Source organism: Sciurus carolinensis, chromosome 3, assembly GCF_902686445.1.
Source record: "Sciurus carolinensis chromosome 3, mSciCar1.2, whole genome shotgun sequence".
NCBI classification, from domain to species: Eukaryota; Metazoa; Chordata; class Mammalia; order Rodentia; family Sciuridae; genus Sciurus; species Sciurus carolinensis.
The window spans coordinates 109,066,491-109,090,053 of NC_062215.1; the positions used below are offsets into that span (position 1 = coordinate 109,066,491).

General features: G+C 34.4%; 1 protein-coding gene across 1 annotated transcript in view; it reads right to left on the reverse strand.

Moving 5' to 3' along the window:
• Ccdc148 (coiled-coil domain containing 148) overlaps nucleotides 1-23,563 on the reverse strand; it is a 327,462-nt gene that overhangs the window by 214,835 nt on the left and 89,064 nt on the right. The window contains exons 2-3 of the mRNA XM_047547038.1: nucleotides 10,883-10,945; nucleotides 9,664-9,785 (exon numbers count right to left, since the gene is read on the reverse strand). Of these exons, the coding sequence (XP_047402994.1) occupies nucleotides 9,664-9,785; nucleotides 10,883-10,934 (174 nt within the window). The 5' untranslated portion in view covers nucleotides 10,935-10,945. The remainder of the gene's footprint in view (nucleotides 1-9,663; nucleotides 9,786-10,882; nucleotides 10,946-23,563) is intronic.

A 23,563-nucleotide genomic window follows, 5' to 3' on the forward strand; every position in this document is an offset into this window, starting at 1 on the left:
GATGCTATTTAAAATGTCAGTTGAAAAGAGCATCTGTTTAACTTCACATATATATATAATACTGTGACCAGAGATGCAATCTAGCAGCTGACAGTTCTGAAAAATTAGTGTTCCAGCACTTCATGTCAAATTGTAAAAACCACAATAGTAATTAAAAATCTGAAATATATTCACTCTTTGATAGCAAATCAAAGAGATATTTATTTGACTTGACAAAAAAGCTGACTTTAGACGCTTATCCTTTCTACATTCAGTCAAATACATTTTTTGGTGCATCTCAGATAGATAAATGGATTGATGAATAACACTAAGAATATATAGGTACATATTCCAACACTGAGAAAGTTATGGAAATTATGTGTTGACATCAATAAAATTAAAAACAATACCTTGGGAAAGAAATTTGGTAATAGGTCTCAAAAACACTAAAAAAAAATCATACATTTTGGTTCAAACACCCTAATTATGGGAATTTATCCCATAAGGATAGACCATTCTAAAATACTAAAAAGTCTCTATGCATGAAGATTCTTACAGTAGTAGAAAGACTAACATCAAAAATTGAATACAGGCAGTTGTGGAGCGAGCTGGGGGGTGAGCCATGCCTCCCACATCATGAAGGTAGGGGCAGGCAGCTCTCCAGCTCCACCCAGCAGGCCAAGGACAGACATCATAACTGAGCGACCCGCCTGACCCCTGCACCTAAGGTCGGTGCCATCACTGGTTGGTCGCAGTCGCAGAGCGAGCTGATGGGCGAGTCAGGCCACTTGCATGAGGAGGTAGCAGGTGGCACCCAACCCGCCTGCCTTGCAAAGCTGGGCGGCAGGTAGCCAACCCGCCCAACCACCAGGCCAAAGACAGCCGCCACCACTGAGCAACCCCGCCCGACCACCTTGCTGAGGTTTGTGACCATCACAGAGATAGTCAGAGGCTTCTTTATAGGCGGGAACAGGCATTTTGAATTACTCCTGAGGGTGTGGCTACCATCATTGGAAGGGCAACTCCCTTCCTGAGACACCTACAGGAGGCTAGAGGACCTTTGACAAGACCCAGGAGTCAAAAAGAGGAGGTATTGAGAGACTTGGGACCAACTCAGAGCCACCGGGGAATATACCCCACCTGAAAGCCACCACCTGTAGAAGGCCAGCTTCCTAGGGGAGCACGGTATTATCACAGGCTACTGAAGGCTAAGAGGTGAGTTATTGGAAATCTACAGAGACAATATTAGTCAATAGAGGAAATCTGCAATATCCCAGAGTTTCACTACTAGAGGGGTAGATACCTGAACAATATGGGAAAACAAGGGAACATAATGTCCCAAACAAACCTAGATGGTATAGCAATAATATTCAATGACAACAAGGCAGAAGAAATGTCAAAAAGGGAGTTCAGAATGTACATAATCAAAACAATCAGAGAAGCAACAAGGAGATGAAAGAGCAAATGCAGGCATTGAAGGATGAGATGAAAGGGAAAATGCAGGCATTGAATGATTGAACCAAACAACAGTTGAAAGAGCAAATACAGGAAGCAAAGGACTATTTCAATAAAGAGTTAGAGATATTGAAAAAAAAAAAACAAACAGAAATCCTTGAAATGAAGGAAACAATAAACCAAATTAAAAACTCCATAGAAAGCATAACCAATAGGATAGAAGACAGAACCTCAAACATTGAAGACAAAATATTTAGTCTTGAAAAAAAGTTGACCAAACAGGGAAGACGGTAAGAAATCATGAACAGAACCTACAAAAACTATGGGATATCATGAAAAGACCAAATTTGAGAATTATTGGGATTGAGGAAGGCTTAGAGAAACAAACCAAAGGAATGAACAATCTATTCAATGAAATAATATCAGAAAATTTCCCAAATCTGAAGAATGAAATGGAAAATCAAGTACAAGAGGCTTATAGGACTCCAAATATACAAAATTACAATAGACCCACACCAAGGCACATTATTATGAAAATACCTAACATACAAAATAAAGACAGAATTTTAAAGGCTGTGAGAGAAAAGAATCAAATTACATTCAGGGGGAAACCAATAAGAATATCAGCAGATTTTTCAATCTAGACCCTAAAAGCTAGAAGGGCCTGGAACAACATTTTTCAAGCCCTGAAAGAAAATGGATGCCAACCAAGAATCTTATACCCAGCAAAACTTACTTTCAGATTTGACGACAAAATAAAATCCTTCCATGATAAACAAAAGCTAAAACAATTTACAAAAAGAAACTCGGCGCTACAGATCATTCTCAGCAAAATATTCCATGAAGAAGAGATGAAAAACAATGACATAAATCAGCAAAGGGAGGACCTACCCTAAAGGAATAGCCAAATAAAAGAGAAACCAAGTTGTGTCAAAAAAAAAAATGAGCCAAATGACCAGGAATAAAAATCATATCTCAATAATAACCCTGAAAGTTAATGGCTTGAACTCATCAATCAAAAGACATAGACTGGCAGATTGGATTAAAAAGAAAGATCTAACAGTTTGCTACCTGCAAGAGACTCATCTCATAGAAAGAGATTCCCACAGACTAAAGGTGAAAGGATGGGGAAAAATATACCATGCACATGGACACAGCAAAAAAGCCGAGTATCCATCCTCATATGAGATAATGTGGACTTTAAGCCAAAGCTAGTCAGAAGAGATAAAGGACATTTCATACTGCTTAAGAGAAGCATAAATCAGCAAGACATAACAACCATAAATATCTATGCCCCAAACAGTGGCTCATCCATATTCATCAATCAAATCCTTCTCAATGCCAGAAATCAAATAGACCACAACACAATAATACTAGGTGATTTTTACACACCTCTCTCACCACTGGACAGATCCTCCAAACAAAAATTGAACAAAGAAACCATAGATCTCAATAACACAATCAATAATTTAGACTTAATGGACATTTATAGAATATACCATCCAACAAAGAGTGAATACGCTTTCTTCTCAGCAGCACATGGATCCTTCTCTAAAATAGGCCATATATTATGCCACAAAGCTACTGTTAGCAAATTCAAGAAGATACAGATACTACCTTGTATCCTATCAGATCATAATGGATTGAAATTAGAAATGAATGACAGAGTAAAAAAACAGTAACTACTCCAACACCTGGAGATTAAATAATACGCTATTGTATGACAAATGGATAACAGAAGATATCAGGAAGGAAATTAAAAAAATTCTTAGAGGTAAATGAGAACAAAGAAATAACATATCAAAATCTCTGGGACACTATGAAAAGCAGTTCATAGAGGAAAATTTATTTCATGGAGCGCATTCAATAAAAGAAGAAAAAAATCAACAAATAAATGACCTAACACTATGGCTCAAAGCCCTAAAAAAAGAACAGAGCAACACCAAAAGTAGAAGAAGACAGGAAATAGTTAAAATCAGAGCTGAAATCAACGAAATTGAAAGAAAAGAAACAATCGAAAAATTGACAAAATAAATAGCTGGTTCTTTGAAAAAATAAACAAAATTGATAAACCCTTAGCCACACTTACAGAGAAGAGAGAAAACCCAAATTACTAAAATTCAGAATGAACAAGGAAATATCACAACAGACATGATTGAAATACAAAACATAATTAGAAGCTATATTGAAAATCTATACTCCAACAAAATAGAAAATCTCGAAGACATCAAAGGTTTCTAGAGACATATGAATTACCTAAACTGAATGAGAAGGACATACACAATTTAAATAGATCAATTTCAAGTAATGAAATAGAAGAAATCATCAAAAGCCTACCAACAAAGAAAAGTCCAGAACCAGATGGATTCTCAACTGATCTACAAAACCTTTTAAGAAGAGCTCACTCCAATACTTCTCAAAGTATTTCATGAAATAGAAGAGGAGGGAACCCTCCCAAACTCATTCTATGAAGCCAATATCACCCTGATACCTAAACCAGACAGAGAAACATGGAGGAAAGAAAATTTCAGACCAATATCCTTAATGAACATTGATGCAAAAATTCTCAACAATATCTTAGCAAATCGCATACAAAAATATATTATAAAGATAGTGCACCACAATCAAGTGGGTTTTATCCCAGGGATGCAAGGTTGGTTCAACATCAGGAAATCAATAAATGTAATTCACCATATCAATAGACTTAAAGTCAAGAATCACATGATTATTTCAATAGAGGCAGAAAAAGCATTTGATAAAATACAGCATCCCTTCATGCTCAAAATGCTGGAAAAAATAGGGATAGTGGGAACATTCCTTAACATCATAAAGGCCATCTATGCCAAGCCCATGGCCAATATCATTCTAAATGGTGAAAACTGAAAGCATTCCCCCTAAAAACTGGAACAAGGCAGGGATGCCCTCTTTCACCACTTCTATTCAACATTGTCCTCGAAACTCAAGCCACAGCAATTAGACAGACCAAGGAAATTAAAGGGATATGAATAGGAAAAGAAGAACTCAAACTATCCCTATTTGCTGATGACATGATTATATATTTAGAGGAACCAGAAAATTCTACCAGAAAACTTTTAGAACTCATAAATGAATTCAGTAAAGTAGCAGGACATAAGATTAATGCTCATAAATCCAATGCATTTTTATACATAAGTGATGAATCTTCAGAAAGAGAAGTTAGGAAAACTACCCCATTCACATTAACCTCGAAAAAAAATAAAATACTTGGGAATCAATCTCACAAAAGAGGTGAAAGACCTCTATAATGAGAACTACAGAACACTAAAGAAAGAAATTAAAGAAAACCTTAGAAGATGAAAGATCTCCCATGTTCCTGGATAGGCAGAATTAATATTGTCAAAATGGCCATACTACCAAAAGTGCTATACAGATTCAATGCAATTCCAATTAAAATCCCAACGATGGACCTTACAGAAATAGAACAAGCAATCATGAAATTCATCTGGAAGAATAAGAAACCCAGAATAGCTAAAGCAATCCTTCACAGGAAAAATGAAGCAGGGGGTATTGCAATACCAGAACTTCAACTCTACTACAAAGCAATAGTAACAAAAACGGCATGGTATTGGTACCAAAATAGAAAGGTGGATCAATGGTACAGAATAGAGGACACGGACACAAACCCAAAGAAATATAATTTTCTCATACTAGACAAAGAGGCCAAAAATATGCAATGGAGAAAAGACATCCTCTTCAACAAATGGTGCTGGGAAAATTGGAAATCCATATGCAACAGAATGAAACTAAACCCATATCTCTCACCGTGCACGAAACGAAACTCAAAATGGATTAAGGACCTCGGAATCAGACCAGAGACCCTGCATCTTATAGAAGAAAAAGTAGGTCCAGATCTTCAACATGTCGACTTAGGACCAGACTTCCACAACAGGACTCCCATAGCACAAGAAATAAAAGCAAGAATCAACAACTGGGATAGATTCAAACTGAAAAGCTTTCTCTCAGCAAAGGAAACTATCAGCAATGCTAAGAAAGAGCCTACAGAGTGGGAGAAAATCTTTGCCAAGCATACTTCAGATAGAGCACTAATCTCCAGAATCTATAAAGAACTCAGAAAACTCAACACCAAGACTACAAATAACCCAATTGACAAATGGTCTAAGGAAATGAACTGACACTTCACAGAAGAAGACCTACAAACAATCAACAAACATATGGAAAAATGTTCCACATCTCTAGTAATAAGAGAAATGCAAATCAAAACCACCCTAAGATTCCATCTCACCCCAATTAGAATGGCGATTATCAAGAATACAAGCAATAACAGGTATTGGCGAGGATGTGGGGAAAAAGGTACACTCATACATTGCTGGTGGGGTTGCAAATTAGTGCAGCCACTCTGGAAGGCAGTATGGAGATTCCTTAGAAAACTTGGAATGGAACTACCATTTGACCCAGCTATCCCACTCCTTGGCCTATACCCAAAGGATTTAAAATCAGCATACTACAGAGATACAGCCACATCAATGTTCATTGCTGCTCAATTCACCATAGCCAGATTGTGGAACCAACCTAGATGCCCTTCAGTTGATGAATGGATAAAGAAACTGTGGCATATATATACAATGGAATATTACTCAGCCATAAAGAATGATAAAATTATGGCATTTGGAGGCAAATGGATGAAACTGGAGAATATCATGCTAAGTGAGATAAGCCAATCTCAAAAAACCAAAGGACGAATGATCTCACTGATAAGTGGATGATGATACATAATGGGGCGTGGGAGGTGTTAGTTTTAGGGTTAGAATTAGGGTTAGGGTGGGGTGCAAGAATGGGGGAAGGAAGGACTGTATAGAGGGAAAAGAGGGATGGGAGGGGTGGTGGGAAGGGAAAAAAATAACAGAATGAATCAACCAACATTACCCTATGTAAATTTATGATTACACAAATGGTATGCCTTTACTCCATGTATAAACAGAGAAGCAACATGTATCCCATTTGTTTACAATAAAAAAAAAGAGGTGAAAGACCTCTACAATAAGAACTACAGAACACTAAAGAAAGAAATTAAAGAAAACCTCAGAAGATGGAAAGATCTCCCATGTTCTTGGATAAGCAGAATTAATATTGTCAAAATGGCCATACTACCAAAAGTGCTATACAGATTCAATGCAATTCCAATTAAAATCCCAATGATGGACCTTACAGAAATAGAGCAAGCAATCATGAAATTCATCTGGAAGAATAAGAAACCGAGAATAGCTAAAGAAATCCTTAGCAGAAAGAGCAAAACAGGGGGTATCACAATACCAGAACTTCAACTATACTACAAAGCAATAGTAACAAAAACGGCATGGTATTGGCACCAAAATAGACAGGTAGATCAATGGTACAGAATAGAGGACACAGACACAAACTCAAAGAAATACAATTTTCTCATACTAGACAAAGGTGCCAAAAATATGCAATGGAGAAAAGATAGCTGGGAAAACTGGAAATCCATATGCAACAGAATGAAACTAAACCTCTATCTCTCACCCTGCACAAAACTCAACTCACAATGGATCAAGGACCTTGAAATCAGACCAGAGACCCTGCATCTTATAGAAGAAAAAGTAGATCCAAATCTTCAACTTGTTGGCTTAGGATCAGACTTCCTCAACGGGACTCCCATAGCTCAAGATATAAAAGCAAGAATCAATAACTGGGACAGATTCAAACTAAATATCTTTCTCTCAGCAAAGGAAACTATCAGCAATGTGAAGAGAGAGCCTACAGAGTGGGAGAAAATCTTTGCCACTCATACTTCAGATAGAGCACTAATTTCCAGAATATATAAAGAACTCAAAAAACTCTACACCAAGAATACAAATAACCCGATCAACACATGGGCTAAGGATATGAACAGACACTTCACAGAAGAAGATCTACAAGCAATAAACAAACATATGAAAAAATGTTCACCATCTTTAGTAATAAGAGAAATACAAACCAAAACTACCCTAAGATTCCATCTCATCCCAATTAGAATGGCGATTATCAAGAATACAAGCAACAGTAGGTATTGGAGAGGATGTGGGGAAAAAGGTACACTCATACATTGCTGGTGGGGCTGCAAATTAGTGCAGCCACTCTGGAAAGCAGTGTGGAGATTCCTTAGAAAACTTGGAATGGAACCACCATTTGACCCAGCTATCCCACTCCTTGGCCTATACCCAAAGGACTTAAAATCAGCATATTACAGAGATACAGCCACATCAATGTTCATAGCTGCTCAATTCACAATAGCCAGATTGTGGAACCAACCTAGATGCCCCTTAATTGATGAATGGATAAAGAATCTGTGGTATATATACACCATGGAATATTACTCAGCCATAAAGAATAATAAAATTATGGCATCTGCAGGCAAATGGATCATGCTAAGTGAGATAAATCAATCTCAAAAAACCAAAGGGCAAATGATCTCACTGATAAGCAGATGATGACACATATAGGGGGTGGGAAGGGGGCAAGAATGGAGAAAGTAGGGACTCTATAGAGGGATAAAAGGGGTGGGAGAGGTGGGAGGAAGAAAAAATAACAGAATGAATCAAAAACTATTAACCTAGGTAAATGTATGATTACACAAATGGTATGCCTCTACATCATGTACAAACAGAGAAACAAGATGTATCCCATTTGTTTACAATAAAAATGAATTTAAAAAAAATTGAATACAACCTAAGTACCAAAAATATCAAGTCACAATAATGCATCAGAAGTATAATGCTTCTCACTTCTGTTTTTGCTTAGTTAATTCTTATTTACCTTGAGTTCTTAATTCCAATGTCACTTCCTCAGAAAGACCTTTTTCTAATCACCCAATCAGAATCAAGTTCTGTTATTATATACCAGTCAGCATATTTTTCTTGCAGTTTACACTTTATGTAATTTTATTTCCTGACTTACTAAACAGTACACTCCATGAGGGTAAGGGTTGTATTGTTCACTATTGTATTTTCAAGGCAAATGGTAGGCACATAAAAAATGTTTGCTGGGGCTGGGGAGATAGCTCAGTTGGTAGAGTGCTTGCTTTGTAAGCACAAGGCCCTAGGTTCGATCCCCAGCACCCAAAAAAAATAAATAAATGTTTGCTGACTGATGTAATAAAATATCAAACAAATAATACAAAGATAATATGATAAAATGTTAAGAGAAGTAGTATATAGAATTTCAGATCTGTTTATCACAGAAGAAAATAAAATATGTATTAATGTTTATGTTTATATATGCATGTTTTTATGTGTGTGGTATGTGTAGAATAGCTCAGAATAGAAGTGTGATATGAAAATAGTTTTATTAGGATGATAGTTATGTGACTTTTTCTATAAAATTTACTTGTCCTCATAATATGAAATTATTTTAAATTCATATATGATGCAAACAAATAATTCCTTAGTGTTTAAGCAGTCACTTTAGTTTGAAGAGATAGCTCATTGATGTGTTTCTCTAGAGTAGGTATCAAATATGTTTTTGGAATCATAATTGCCTTTTTTAAAAGGATATTAATGAGAGTCATATAAAACTAACAAATACAAAAACTTTAAATACGAATGGAAACTTGTAAATTAATGTGCTGCTTTACCAAACCAATTTTTCAAAGAATTCTAGCAATGAAAAATAACATTTGTAGTGAACATTATAATTTGCACAAGAAAAATATACTGTATTAATAATCCTAACTATCCACGATACTAAAATACTACATACAATTATTTGTACATACACCCCTTTCAAATTTAGTTCAAGTTGATCTTTCTTGGCCTGAGACATATATTTGAAGAAAAAAGGAAATTCTAGAATACAGAGCATCTGTGGGCACATTTATATGGTATTGGAAAAGGAACTCTAAATCAGATAATAATCCATGGCTGATACTTCCTAGCAAGCTTTATTTTTCAGATTAAGTTGGAAATTGGTGAAAGCTAATGAAATAACTATGTTTCCAAAAGCAAGTTTGAATTCAGTCCTCATAGGTTTGATCACTAAATAAGCAATGCATATAAACTGTATAACAATGTCTGAGAACATTCAAAAATGTTAGCTGCTCTTCACTATTATCAATAATTGGGAGACTCTAAGAACCATTTAGACAGACGCTTATTTTTGCACTTGCAAATAATATTTTACTTCCTAGTAATTCAATTTTCCAAAACTAGAAAAACACATACATATAAAACTTCTAACCTTTAGCTCTGTAGAAGTTGAAGCTAACTTTCTCGCTTCAGTTAAAGCACGCAATTGTTGATAGTCTACTGGCTTGTACATGGTGCTTCTCATCCTATTTTTTGTATGGAATACCGGAGTGTCTATTTTTATAAAAACAGAAAAAGGACAAAAAAAGAATATCATGTTATTTGAGGTCAAAATAAAATTATGGGGAAAATGTGAATTTCAGATCTCATTTTAAAGTAGTTTTAAAGTATTAAACATATGTGTAATATGTTACAATGTTCATATTTTAACCTCTATTTCTAGAAACTCTTATAATATGGCCACTACATTACTTATATAACATTACTTCTAAAAGTATTAAAGGAATAATTCTATATATTACTATGTTGTAGATCATCAAAAATTTTATATGCAAAGTATGAGTAGTATTAAGTCACTCTTTTTATTTAAAATGCACTAGGTACCAACTGTGAATATTTAAGTATCACATCTTTATTAATAACATTACACATATAATTTTTAAGTCATATATGCATTTCTAACTTTAATAAATAAAAATAATTTAAATTAAACTTGAAAAAGGGTTGAAATTAAACACTAAATTTAATAGGTCAAATAAGATTATAATTATGCAAAATATTTGGATATCTATTCCCATGCAAGATCCTGGTTTAGGATTTTTCTTTTTTTGTTCTGTGCGGTACTGGGGATCGAACTCAAGGCCTTGTGCTTGCAAGGCAAGCGCTCTACCAGCTGAGCTATCTCCCCAGTCCAGGATCCTGGTTTCGCATATTAAACTTTTCTGATAAAACAAGACATTGGTAGAGAATACTCTAAATCCAAGTAGCATAAAATGGAATAGACTGAGCGATTCAAACAGAAAAATGTACTCTCATCTCAATTATGTGTATAATTAATCTGGGTTACATAAATTAACTAGGATATACTTAAGAAATCATGAACTATATGACTGACTACAGGAGGCTACCAACTGATTTCAGGACCCCAAACGATTTCAGGACAAGTACAGAGGAGGAGAGCAAGTTTGTACTGGCTACTATAGAAGATTAAAATAAACCCTTACAAGTGAACTGGTCAATCATTGAATGTAATCAGAGAATGAGATTTTCCATATTGAAAATTTGGAAATAAACATGCCAATTTTATATTATTTCAAAAGTGCATAGTCCACTATAAATCATAGAACAGTTGAAAATAGAAAAAAAGATACCTGAACTAGCATTTCTCTGAATTGTCATGAATGGCCAATCTCTGTTATTCATGTTTTCCACATCTGTCAAGGAAACAAGAGTTTAAGTTTCACAGTGTTATTCTTTCCATTTTTTCTTTTATTAGTGTATTATAGTTATACATAATGTTTGGAGTCATTTTGGCAAAATCGTACATGCATAGAATTTGATTTCTCCCTTTCAGTCCCTCGTGCCCCTCACCTTTCCTTCCCCTCCTCCCTCTACCTGTTCTGCTTCCTTTACTCTATTGGTCTTCCATTTATTTATGCATTTGTTTATTTACTTATTTATTTATTTTTGATTGATGTTTTATAGATATACATGAGGTGGAATTCACTGTGGTATATTTATACATGCATATAGCATGATTTTATCAAATTAATTCCACATTTTCTCCCATTTCTCATCCCTTCTTCCTCCCTCTTGATCTCCTCCTTCTACTCCATGTTATTGTTTAATGGTTTTAAAGATGTGTTAATGGAAGTACATTCAAAAGTGAGGCCCAGGATTGGGTGTCACAACTCTTTGTATTTCATTAAAATTTGCTTTTCCTGGCCCCTAGAAGCTCCCTTCACTAATGTTTTTCCTCTGTGCCATTCTTGTTCTTGGTCACCCCTTCCAATCTTTTCCCTCTTAATTCACCTTTATTGGATTCAACTGATATTTGGTCATTAGAAAACTCTATATGTTTTATCTTGAACTCCTAGGGAGCAAAAAACTATAAGTTGAAGAATAAATTACTCACTACTTCTATTACAAATAACATAGCAGTACTTGTGGTAGATATGGAGATGAACCAAGGCAGATTTCTCTCCCAGGAAGGACTTGCTGACTGGTTGTCAGAGTGCAGTCTGCAGACAACTTCCATCTGTCACCTCCTTCAGGGTTGGGCTCAGCTACAGAGAACAACCTAGTCCAAAGGCACACCCTTTGGGGACAGCCAATACACACTGAATGAGTGAGGCAGGGTTAAATCAAGTTGGGGCCAACATGGGACACTCTGCTGGAAAATATTTGCTCAAGAGCTTCCTGCTGGGTTAGTCTAGACACTGGACCTGCATTGGAGTTGTCTTCTTCATCTTCCCAATCCTGCCTCCTCCTCCTTCCTTTCACAGGTATGTGTCCCTGATAAACATTTTGAACCCCCAAATCTGCCTCAGCATTTATTTCCTTACAAACCAACCTGCAATATAGCACTAAACTGAGCCAACATTTATTTAGGAACATATTGCCTCCAAGGGCAAACAGATTAGTCAGGTGGCTCTTTAAATAACAGTACCCTCTATTCATAAAATTTTGTTCCATATTTACTAAACTGAACTACCCATATATAATGGTCTTTGCAATAACCTAAACCTCCTTAAATGAAGGAGAAAATAGCAAAGATAAATGACTTTTGAAAATTCTGCTTTGATACCATGAATTATGTCAACTGCATACCCGCTCTTAGGAATACAGTGATAAATTCTGGTATATAATTTCTACAGGGTCTCTGCTCAAGAAGTTCTTGTTTCAAAACTTTAATAACATTGGCAATCCATCCTTGAGGCTGGTTTCTACTCATAGCCAAAGCTTACCCATTAAAATTATTTATCCAAAATGCACAATCTATCCTTTTACACTACCTCTATATGAGTCAAGTCACTTCCTGCTTGGATGTTAGAAACAGTTCCAGTTTGCACACCTCCAGTTCATCCTCTACACAAGTAATCTCTTAATGACTCTAATCTGACCTTGCTTGAAATCCTTCAGTGCTTTCCAATTACCATTTTAAAACAATCCCAAACTCTTTTAAATGGACTATAAAATCCAGCATGATCTGAATTTGGTCATCTCTTTTTGCATCTCTTTCACACATTCTAAATACAGTGATCTATTTCTCAAATATGCCATCTTCATTTTGACCAAAGGCTTCCCACTTGCCTTTCCCTCTGCCTTAAAGATATTTCCTTCTTCTCTTTACCTGACTGGTTTCTGTTCAGTTTTTATCTCAACCAGTATGTCCCCTCAAAAAGACCTAATCAGGCCTCTCCATATAAATAAGGAAGAACCTCATAGTCCTCATCCTGTTCTTTTCTTTGCCATAACAATTTCTATCAGTCTTTACATTTGCATGTTTGCTGATTTGATGCCTATTCCCCTCCACAGTCATATGTACTCTATCTTATTTTTTATTATATCCCCCGTGCCTAGGATACAGTAAATATTCAATAAATACTATTTGAGGAAATGAATGAAAGGGGCTGGTACTAGCTGGATATTATCTAGTCACTCAGAAGAATGGCAATAGTTCCTAAGTCCACCCAACAACCTCCCTTCTCCCTACCATAACTTACCAATTTCTTCTCATTTGCTTTAATAGTATAACCTACAGAATAGAGTGGCAAATTTAAATGCCCTTCGGGAGTATTCAGATAAGTTCAATGGAAGAAGTGAAAAGGAATAAAACAAAAAGAAATGGTAGAAAAGAAGAAAAATTGAAGAGAATTCTATACCCAAAGATAATCAAATACATTTTTTTTTCTTTTTTTGACATCACTACCAGACACATAAAGGAAGTCTTCAGAACAAATCTCGGTTGGTTTGTTAGTTTGGGCCTTCTGCTCCTTGTCTGTTGTTTTCATAATTATTCTACGCATAGCTCAACTGTCCAAGTTTGACATCTCTATCTAGTAGGAAACCTCACCAGTTACCTAATTGATTAGGTTTAGTCTTTCCTCAGGGGATAACCCAGTCACTTTAGATTTAGACCTCATTTTTCTTGCTGTTGAGATTTGAAGATTCAGGTTATGAAACAAAATGGAGTTTTACAGATTCCCTTTTAGCTCCCTTGGTTTAATCCTGCTTGTCCCGTGTTATTTGTTCTTTCTGGTTTTCAGAAGAAAATCATGGAACCCAAACAATGTTTTTCACCTTTTTTACATAGTTCAAATCTTATTTTTTGGCCATAAGAATCATATAGTAGAGGACTGGGGTTGTGGCTCAGTGGTAAGAGCACCTGCCTAGCATGTGTGAGGCACTAGATTCGATCCTCGGCACCACATAAAAAAATGAATAAATAAAATAAAATTATTAAAAAGAAAGAATTTTACAGTAGAATGCATTCTTCAAATCAAAGTTGTAACCAAAAACTAATCTGTCTTCATAAACTTCAAACTTGTTTGTTTCCAACTATACAGAAGATCATGTGGAAACTCTTCTTGACCTACATATTTGAATCTTTAGATATAGATCATAAATAATGCTTACCTTCCAAGAATGTTGAAGGCCTCCAGACTAAGGAATCATTAAATTGAGGTATTATAAAACTGATTTAATTGCAGTATTTTTATGTCAGAGGACTGAATAAACATTCAGACAGAATTTGAAAAGTTCAGAAATAATTTACTTAGTCAAGCTTCTCATTTTAGCAACTGAGATGACTGAGGCTCAGAAAAATAACAAAAATCACATGCCTAATCATTAGCAGAACTACTTCAGGTTCAATATCTCATATTATAATATAAAAATATCTCAAAATGAAGGTTTATTTCATTATCAACGTAGTGGCCAAGCCCAACCTGAACTGAAATCACTTGGTGCCTCTTTAATGTTAACATTCACACATTGGTGCAAACATCATAATATATTTAATTATGTAATACTGCCTCAGGCCCCACCAAGGTTTTAAATATTATAGGGCATATGTTCTACAATACAGTTCTCAAAAGTCTGAAAAACTCAAAATGCATTGGTTAACACACAGTTCATATTAAGGGATTTTGAAATTACTAAAACAAATACTTTCTGAATCCCAAACAAGTGCATGTTATTTAGGTCATTTCAATTTTATGCTTATCAATAAGAAATTTAAAGTGGCAACTTCAGCCTATTGTTTAGAAGACTTTTGACTGAGTAACTTTTACTTGAACAGTTTTTTTTCATGTTAAATAATTTAAGAGCACTTAACTTTGTAAATTATCTCATGTTCACATTATATGAAATTTTAGAAATTACTTGTGTTATCAAAATGTTAAACGTTTTAGATATATTGAACTACTGAAAATATTTTAGGATAATATAGTTTCATGAGAAATTTCTTAGAGTTTAAGAAAAGCACTATGATACATAATGTAATGATAGCTTTCCAGTGGCTAAAAAGTTAAAAATATTTTAATATGAAATTTATTTTTACAGATTACAGATTTGGCAGAGAATCCAAACCTTTGTTAAAACAAACACAGCCTTAAGTAGTCTGTACAGGGTAGATGAAAGATGACTTCTCTGAAGATGAGGGGGGAAAATACCAAGGAGATCATTTATATAATGGGGCAGTCTTTCACACTGTTAAAATGTATGTTCTCTTTTACTAAGAAAATCTCATTTGATACACTGAGGAAGAAAAAGTTGTACTTAGGCTAAAAATTAGAAAGCATAGGTAACTCATTAACTTCAAACTAATTAGTTATACAGATATATGGATTAGTCAATTAACCCATAAGGTTGAGTTTTGTAAGATAATGGGGATTTTCTAGTTCTTTTTCCTTTCCCTTCTTCACAATTTCATGTACAGAAACTGTATTATTTTTTATTGGTGTCTTATAATTATGCATCATAATTGAGATACATTGTGATATATTCATGCATGTACAATGCTTAATTTGTTCTGTTTCATTCCCCTGTAATTTATGGGGATTCTACTAGTCCAAAAAGCATAAGAACAATAACAATATGAAGTATCTTTGATGTGTCAAATTATAACCTTTTTCATATGAAAGTTCTCATGACATTTTAAATGTTAGTTCAAATGTTACAGCCAAAGCCTAGTGTGAGCAGTATTTTTTCTAACATCTAAAATTCTCTTTTGAATTTTAAGCAGAATTGTGCATATTCTTTCCATTATGAAACACTATGCATTCTAGTTTGCATAAGATAAAATTATTGTCCTGGAAAAACTAATGGAACCAAAAGATAAATGATTAAAACTAATAAAACACTTAAACTGCTCAGCTACATAATAAATATCTTATAATCAATTCAAACATAATGGGACAAGATCTCAAAAGAAGAATCAAAACAAAACAAGATATCTAGGAATAAACTGCACAAGAGGTTTGTAGAACTTACACTCCAAAGAAGTACAAAAATGTATTAAAGGGAATAAAAGAAAATTTAAACAGAAGAAAACAATTCTAATTCCGCATGCCAAATATTTAACTGATCATTTTTGAGGGACAAGATTAAAGTTCATTTTTATTTCTTCTTTTCAATGAGCATAATTTCTAAATTTTTAATTTTTTCTTTTTTAAAGAAAGAAGAAAAACACATTTTAAAAAGTATTGACACAATGGTTATTTCACTATGTAATGGGAAAACTTCATTATGATTTCCATACATTAGCAGTTGTAAGAGAATCTGGATTTCAGGACACCAAGAATCCTTTAAGATGTGAACTTGTAAATATATGCATATAATTCTCCATACTGAAACACTGAGTTATTTCTTACCAATCCTATTCCACTAAAAAACATGATATGTTAAACATATGTCAAATTTTATAGAAATTTAACATGTTAATGATATAATATTCATAAGGTCATTTTTAATGATTTGTGGAAAATGAATATATTGATATATTAAACTATTTTCTCCACTTATAAAAGTGCTGGTAGATATAATATCAAATTGTATAGAAAATTACAAGGTAAAAGTTAAAATTTCTGGTCCTATTTAGTCCTAATTTCCAGTTGAATTTAGCCTAGTAGTAATTTTAAACATTTTATTTATTTTTTAAAATTTGTTCTTTTTAGTCATACATGACAGTAGAATGCATTTTGACACATCATCCATAAATGGAGTATGACTTCTCATTCTTCCAGTTGTACATGATATAGAATCACACTGGTCATATAATCATATATATATACATAGGGTAATAATGTCTGATTCATTCAGTATTTTATTTTATAGTCTCTCAAAATTTTTCTGTGCATACCCAAATACTTGCATAATTTTTATACAAATGTAATAATGATATATTGTATAGTTCTATAAGTTGATTTTCACTTAATAATAACTTCATCATCTTTATCATACTATTTCTATATTCATGTTTGTATATATAGCTATATCTTTAATGACTGTAAAATGGTATGTATTCATTAATTAATAAGAATTATTATAAGTATAATTAAGTATAAGAATTCAAAAAAGTTTTTTATTCCAGAGATACAAGGATGATTCAACATAGGCAAATCAATAAACATAATACATCACAACAATAGATCAAAGGCCAAAAAATCACATAATCATCCCAATAGAGGGAGAGAAAGCACATGATAATAATAATCAACTCCTTTCATGATAAAAGTCCTGAACAAATTAGGCATAGAAAGATCATACACATAATAAAGGCTGTATATGGCAAACCAACAGCCAATATCATACTGAATGGGGAAAAACTAAAGCGTTTCTTCTAACATTGAAAACAAAACAATAACATTCACTCTTGCCAATTTTTTATTCACTATACTGCTAGAACTTCTAGCCAAAACAATCAATCAAGAAAAATAAACAAAAGCCATACAAATAAGAAAGAGGAAGTTGCATTATCCCTGTTGAGAGGAAAATCTAAGCTTCCACAAAAAACTTTTAGAATTGATAAATAAATTCAGTAAAGTAGCAGGAATGAAAATCATCATGCAAAAATCAGGAGTTTTTCCATACACTAATAATAAATTTGCTGAAGAAAAATTATTAAACAATTCCTTTCACAATAGTCACAAAACATAAAATAAAATTCCTAGGAACAATCTTAACTAAGGATGTAAAAGATCTGTACAATGAAAATTATAAAACACTGAAGAAAGTAAAGACATTCAAAAATAGAAAGACCTTCAATGTTCATGAATTATAAGAATCAACATAGTTAAAATGCCCATACTACAAGCAATCTACAGACTCAATGCAATCCACATACACATAACAATGACATTCTCCATAGAACTAGAAAAAAAAAAAATCCTAAAATTCACATGGAAGCACAAAAAAGCCTGAATAACCAAAGCAATTCTGGGCAAAAAGAGCAAATCTGGGAACATTAAAATATCTGATTTCAAGACAACTACTATACCATAGAAACAAACACAGAATGATATTCGCATAAAAATTGACAAATAGACCCGTGGAATATAACAGAGAACACGCTTCTTTAGTCGACTGAGGCTCAAAACAAAGAAGCCAAACACATACATTAAAGGAAGCCTCTTAACAAATGGTGCTAGGAAACTTGTATAAGAGTGAAGATTGACCCCTATCTTCACTTTTTACAAAATATCAACTCAAAATGTATCAAGGATCTTAATGTACCTAAAACTCTGAAACTATTCCTTGGAAACAGCAGCAACCCTTCAAGAAATTGGTATAGGCAAAAATTTTTTTCTGGATAGGTCTCTAAAAACACAAGAAACAAAAACTAAACCTGAGAAATAAAATAACATCAAACTAAAATCTTCTGCATACTAAAGGAAATAATCAACAGAGTGAAAAAACAATGTACAGAATGGGATAAAATCTTTGCCAGTTATGCATCAGGCAGAAGATATTAATATTCAGCATGTATAAATAACTCAAAAAACAACAATGAAAAGTAATCCAATTAAGAAATAGGCAAATGATCTGAATAGACACTTTTCAAGAGAAGAAATACAAATGGTATTATGATTTGCATATGAGATATCCCCCTAAAGCTCCTGTATTCATAAAGAAATGTTCAGAGGTGAAATGATTTGATTATGAGAATTCTAACAATCAGTATATTAATCCATTTGGTGGATTGATATTTTGAAAGGACTATGGTACTTAGTGATAACTATAGTCAAGTGGAACATGACAAAAGAAAGTAGGTCACTGGAATGTGTCCTTCGGTATTATATCTTAGGTCTCTAGCTCCTCCTTCTCTCTCTCTCTCTGCTTCCTGGCTGCCATGATCTGAGCAAATTTACTCAATCATGCCCTTCCACCATAACATCCTGCCTCATCTTAGGCCCAGAGCAATGAAATGGGGCAACTATGGACTGAACCTCTGAAGACATGAGCCCAAAATAATCCTTTCTTCCTCTAAGTTGTTTTTATAATATATTTTGGTTACAGTGATGAAAAGCTGACTAACACAAATGGTTGATAAATGTGTGAAAAAAAACTTCTTAATCTCATTATACATCAGGAAAATGCAAATCAAAACTTTGAGAGGGCTGGGGTTGTGGCTCAGTAGTAATGCACCCACCTAGAACCTGTGGGTTGCACTGGGTTCGAGCCTCAGTACCACATAAAAATTAATAAATAAAATAAAGGCATTGTGTCCATCGACAACTAAAAAATATTTTTTAAAAACCCCATGAGATTCGATCTCACCACAGTCAGAATGGCTATTATGAAAAAAAAACCAAAAACCAACAAATAGTTGTGAGAATTTGGAGAGAAGGAACCATAATACGCTGTTGGTGGAAACATAAATTGCTATAGTCACTATGGAAAATAATATATGAAGCCCCCTCAAGAAACTAAACTAGAACAACCAGATGTAGTTTTGTCCCACTCTTGGGCTTATATCTGAATGGAATAAAGTCAACATACAAAACACAAACTTGCATACCCATGCTTATTGTGGCACTGTTCACAGTAACCAAGTTATGGAATCATAACTTGTTTTTGTTATGCAAAACAAAATCTGTAATCCAATAAAAGCTATCTATAAAATCACTGCCTTTTTTTTTCTTTTTTTTTATTGTAAACAAATGGGATACATGTTGTTTCTCTGTACATGGAGTAAAGGCATACCATTTGTGTAATCATAAATTTACATAGGGTAAAGTTATTTGGTTCATTCTGTTATTTTTTCCCTTCCCCCCACCCCTTCCACCCCTCTTTTCTTCCTCCATTCTTGCCCCCCTCCCTAACCCTAACTCTAACCCTAACACTAACCCCTCCCACCCCCCATTATGTGTCATCATCCACTTAGCAGCGAGATAATTCGTCCTTTGGTTTTCTGAGATTGGCTTATCTCACTTAGCATGATATTCTCCAATTTCATCCATTTGCCTCCAAATGCCATAATTTTATCATTCTTTATGGCTGAGTAATATTCCATTGTATATATATATATATGCCACAGTTTCTTTATCCATTCGTCAATTGAAGGGCATCTAGGTTGGTTCCACAGTCTGGCTATTGTGAATTGAGCAGCTATGAACATTGATGTGGCTGTATCTCTGTAATATGCTGATTTTAAGTCCTTTGGGTATAGGTCAAGGAGTGGGATAGCTGGGTCAAATGGGTCAAACTTCCATTCCAAGTTTTCTGAGGAATCTCCATACTGCTTTCCAGAGTGACTGCACTAATTTGCAGCCCCACCAGCAATGTATGAGTGTACCTTTCTCCCCACATCCTCGCCAACACCTGTTGTTGCTTGTATTCTTGATAATCGCCATTCTAATTGGGGTGAGATGGAATCTTAGGGTGGTTTTGATTTGCATTTCTCTTATTACTAGAGATGTTGAACACTTTTCCATAAGTTTGTTGATTGCTTGTAGATCTTCTTCTGTGAAGTGTCTGTTCATTTCCTTAGCCAATTTGTCGATTGGGTTATTTGCATTCTTGGTGTAGAGTTTTTTGAGTTCTTTATAGATTCTGGAGATTAGTGCTCTATCTGAAGTATGAGTGGCAAAGATTTTCTCCCACTCTGAAGGCTCTTTCTTTGCATTGCTGATAGTTTCCTTTGCTGAGAGAAAGCTTTTCAGTTTGAATCTATCCCAGTTATTGATTCTTGCTTTTATTTCTTGGGCTATGGGAGTCCTGTTGAGGAAGTCTGGTCAAAAGCCGACATTTTGAAGATCTGGACCTACTTTTTCTTCTATAAGATGCAGGGTCTCTGGTCTGATTCCGAGGTCCTTAATCCATTTTGAGTTTAGTTTCATGCACAGTGAGAGATATGAGTTTAGTTTCATTCTGTTGCATATGGATTTCCAATTCTCCCAGCACCATTTGTTGAAGAGGCTATCTTTTCTCCATTGCATATTTTTGGCACCTTTGTCTAGTATGAGAAAATTGTATTTATTTGGGTTTGTGTCCGTGTCCTCTATTCTGTACCATTGATCTACCTGTCTATTTTGGTACCAATACCATGCCGTTTTGTTACTATTGTTTTGTAGTAGAGTTGAAGTTCTGGTATTGCAATACCCCCTGCTTCGCTCTTTCTGCTAAGGATTTCTTTAGCTATTCTGGGTTTCTTATTCTTCCAGATGAATTTCATGATTGCTTGTTCTATTTCTGTAAGGTCCATCATTGGGATTTTAATTGGAATTGCATTGTATCTGTATAGCACTTTTGGTAGTATGGCCATTTTGACAATATTAATTCTGCCTATCCAGGAACATGGGAGATCTTTCCATCTTCTAAGGTTTTCTTTAATTTCTTTCTTTAGTGTTCTGTAGTTCTCATTGTAGAGGTCTTTCATCTCTTTTGTGAGATTGATTCCCAAGTATTTTATTTTTTTCGAGGCTATTGTGAATGGGGTAGTTTTCCTAACTTCTCTTTCTGAAGATTCATCACTTATGTATAAAAATGCATTGGATTTATGAGCATTGATCTTGTAACCTGCTACTTTACTGAATTCACTTATGAGTTCTAAATGTTTTCTGGTGGCATTTTCTGGTTCCTCTAAGTATATAATCATATCATCAGCAAATAGGAATAGTTTGAGTTCTTCTTTTCCTATTCGTATTCCTTTAATTTCTTTGGTCTGTCTAATTGTTCTGGCTAGAGTTTCGAGGACAATGTTGAATAGAAGTGGTGAAAGAGGGCATTCCTGCCTTGTTCCAGTTTTTAGGGGGAATGCTTTCAGTTTTTCACCATTTAGAATGATATTGGCCATGGGCTTGGCATAGATGGCCTTTATGATGTTAAGGAATGTTCCCACTATCCCTAGTTTTTCCAGGATTTTGAGCATGAAGGGATGCTGTATTTTATCAAATGCTTTTTCTGCCTCTATTGAAATAATCATGTGATTTTTGACTTTAAGTCTATTGATATGGTGAATTACATTTATTGATTTCCTGATGTTGAACCAACCTTGCATCCCTGGGATGAAACCCACTTGATCGTGGTGCACTATCTTTTTAATATGTTTTTGTATGCGATTTGCTAAAATTTTGTTGAGAATTTTTGCATCGATGTTCATTAAGGATATTGGTCTGAAATTTTCTTTCCTTGATGAGTCTCTGTCTGGTTTAGGTATCAGGGTAATATTGGCTTCATAGAATGAGTTTGGGAGGGTTCCCACCTCTTCTATTTCATGGAATACTTTGAGAAGTATTGGAATGAGCTCTTTTTAAAGGTTTTGTAGAACTCAGCTAGAACCCATCTGGTTCTGGACTTTTCTTTGTTCGTAGGCTTTTGATGACTTCTTCTATTTCATTACTTGAAATTGGTCTATTTAAATTGTGTATGTCCTCCTTGTTTAGTTTAGGCAATTCATATGTCTCTAGAAACCTGTTGATGTCTTTGAAATTTTGTTGGAGTATAGATTTTCAAAATAGCTTCTAATTATGTTTTGTATTTCAATCGTGTCTGTTGTGATATTTCCTTGTTCATTCCGAATTTTAGTGATTTTGGTTTTCTCTCATCTTCTCTTTATTAGTGTGGCTAAAGGTTTATCAATTTTGTTTATTTTTTCAAAGAACCAACTATTTATTTTGTCAATTTTTTGTATTGTTTCTTTTGTTTCAATTTCGTTGATTTCAGCTCTGAGTTTAACTATTTCCTGTCTTCTACTACTTTTGGTGTTGGTCTGTTCTTCTTTTTCTAGGGCTTTGAGCTATAGTGTTAGGTTGTTTATTTGGTGAGTTTTACTTCTTTTATTGAATGCGCTCCATGAAATAAATTTTCCTCTAAATATTGCTTTCATAGTGTCCCAGAGATTTTGATATGTTATTTCTTTGTTCTCATTTACCTCTAAGAATTTTTTAATTTCCTTCCTAATATCTTCTGTTATCCATTCATCATACAATAGCATATTATTTAATCTCCAGGTGTTGGAGTAGTTTCTGTTTTTTTACTCTGTCATTCATTTCTAATTTCAATCCATTATGATCTGATAGAATACAAGGTAGTATCTGTATCTTCTTGTATTTGCTAACGTTAGCTTTGTGGCATAATATATGGCCTATTTTAGAGAAGGATCCATGTGCTGCTGAGAAGAAAGCGTATTCACTCTTTGTTGGATGGTATATTCTATAAATGTCCATTAAGTCTAAATTATTGATTGTGTTATTGAGATCTATGGTTTCTTTGTTCAATTTTTGTTTGGAAGATCTGTCCAGTGGTGAGAGAGGTGTGTTAAAATCACCTAGTATTATTGTGTTATGGTCTATTTGGTTTCTGAAATTGAGAAGGATTTGTTTGACATACATGGATGAGCCACTGTTTGGGGCATAGATGTTTATGATTGTTATGGTTTGCTGACTTATGCTTCCCTTAAGCAGTATGTAATGTCCTTCTTTATCCCTTCTGACTAACTTTGGCTTGAAATCTACATTATCTGAAAGGAGGATTGATACCCCAGCTTTTTTGCTGAGTCCATGTGCAGGGTATATTTTTCCCCATCCTTTCACCTTTAGTCTATGGGT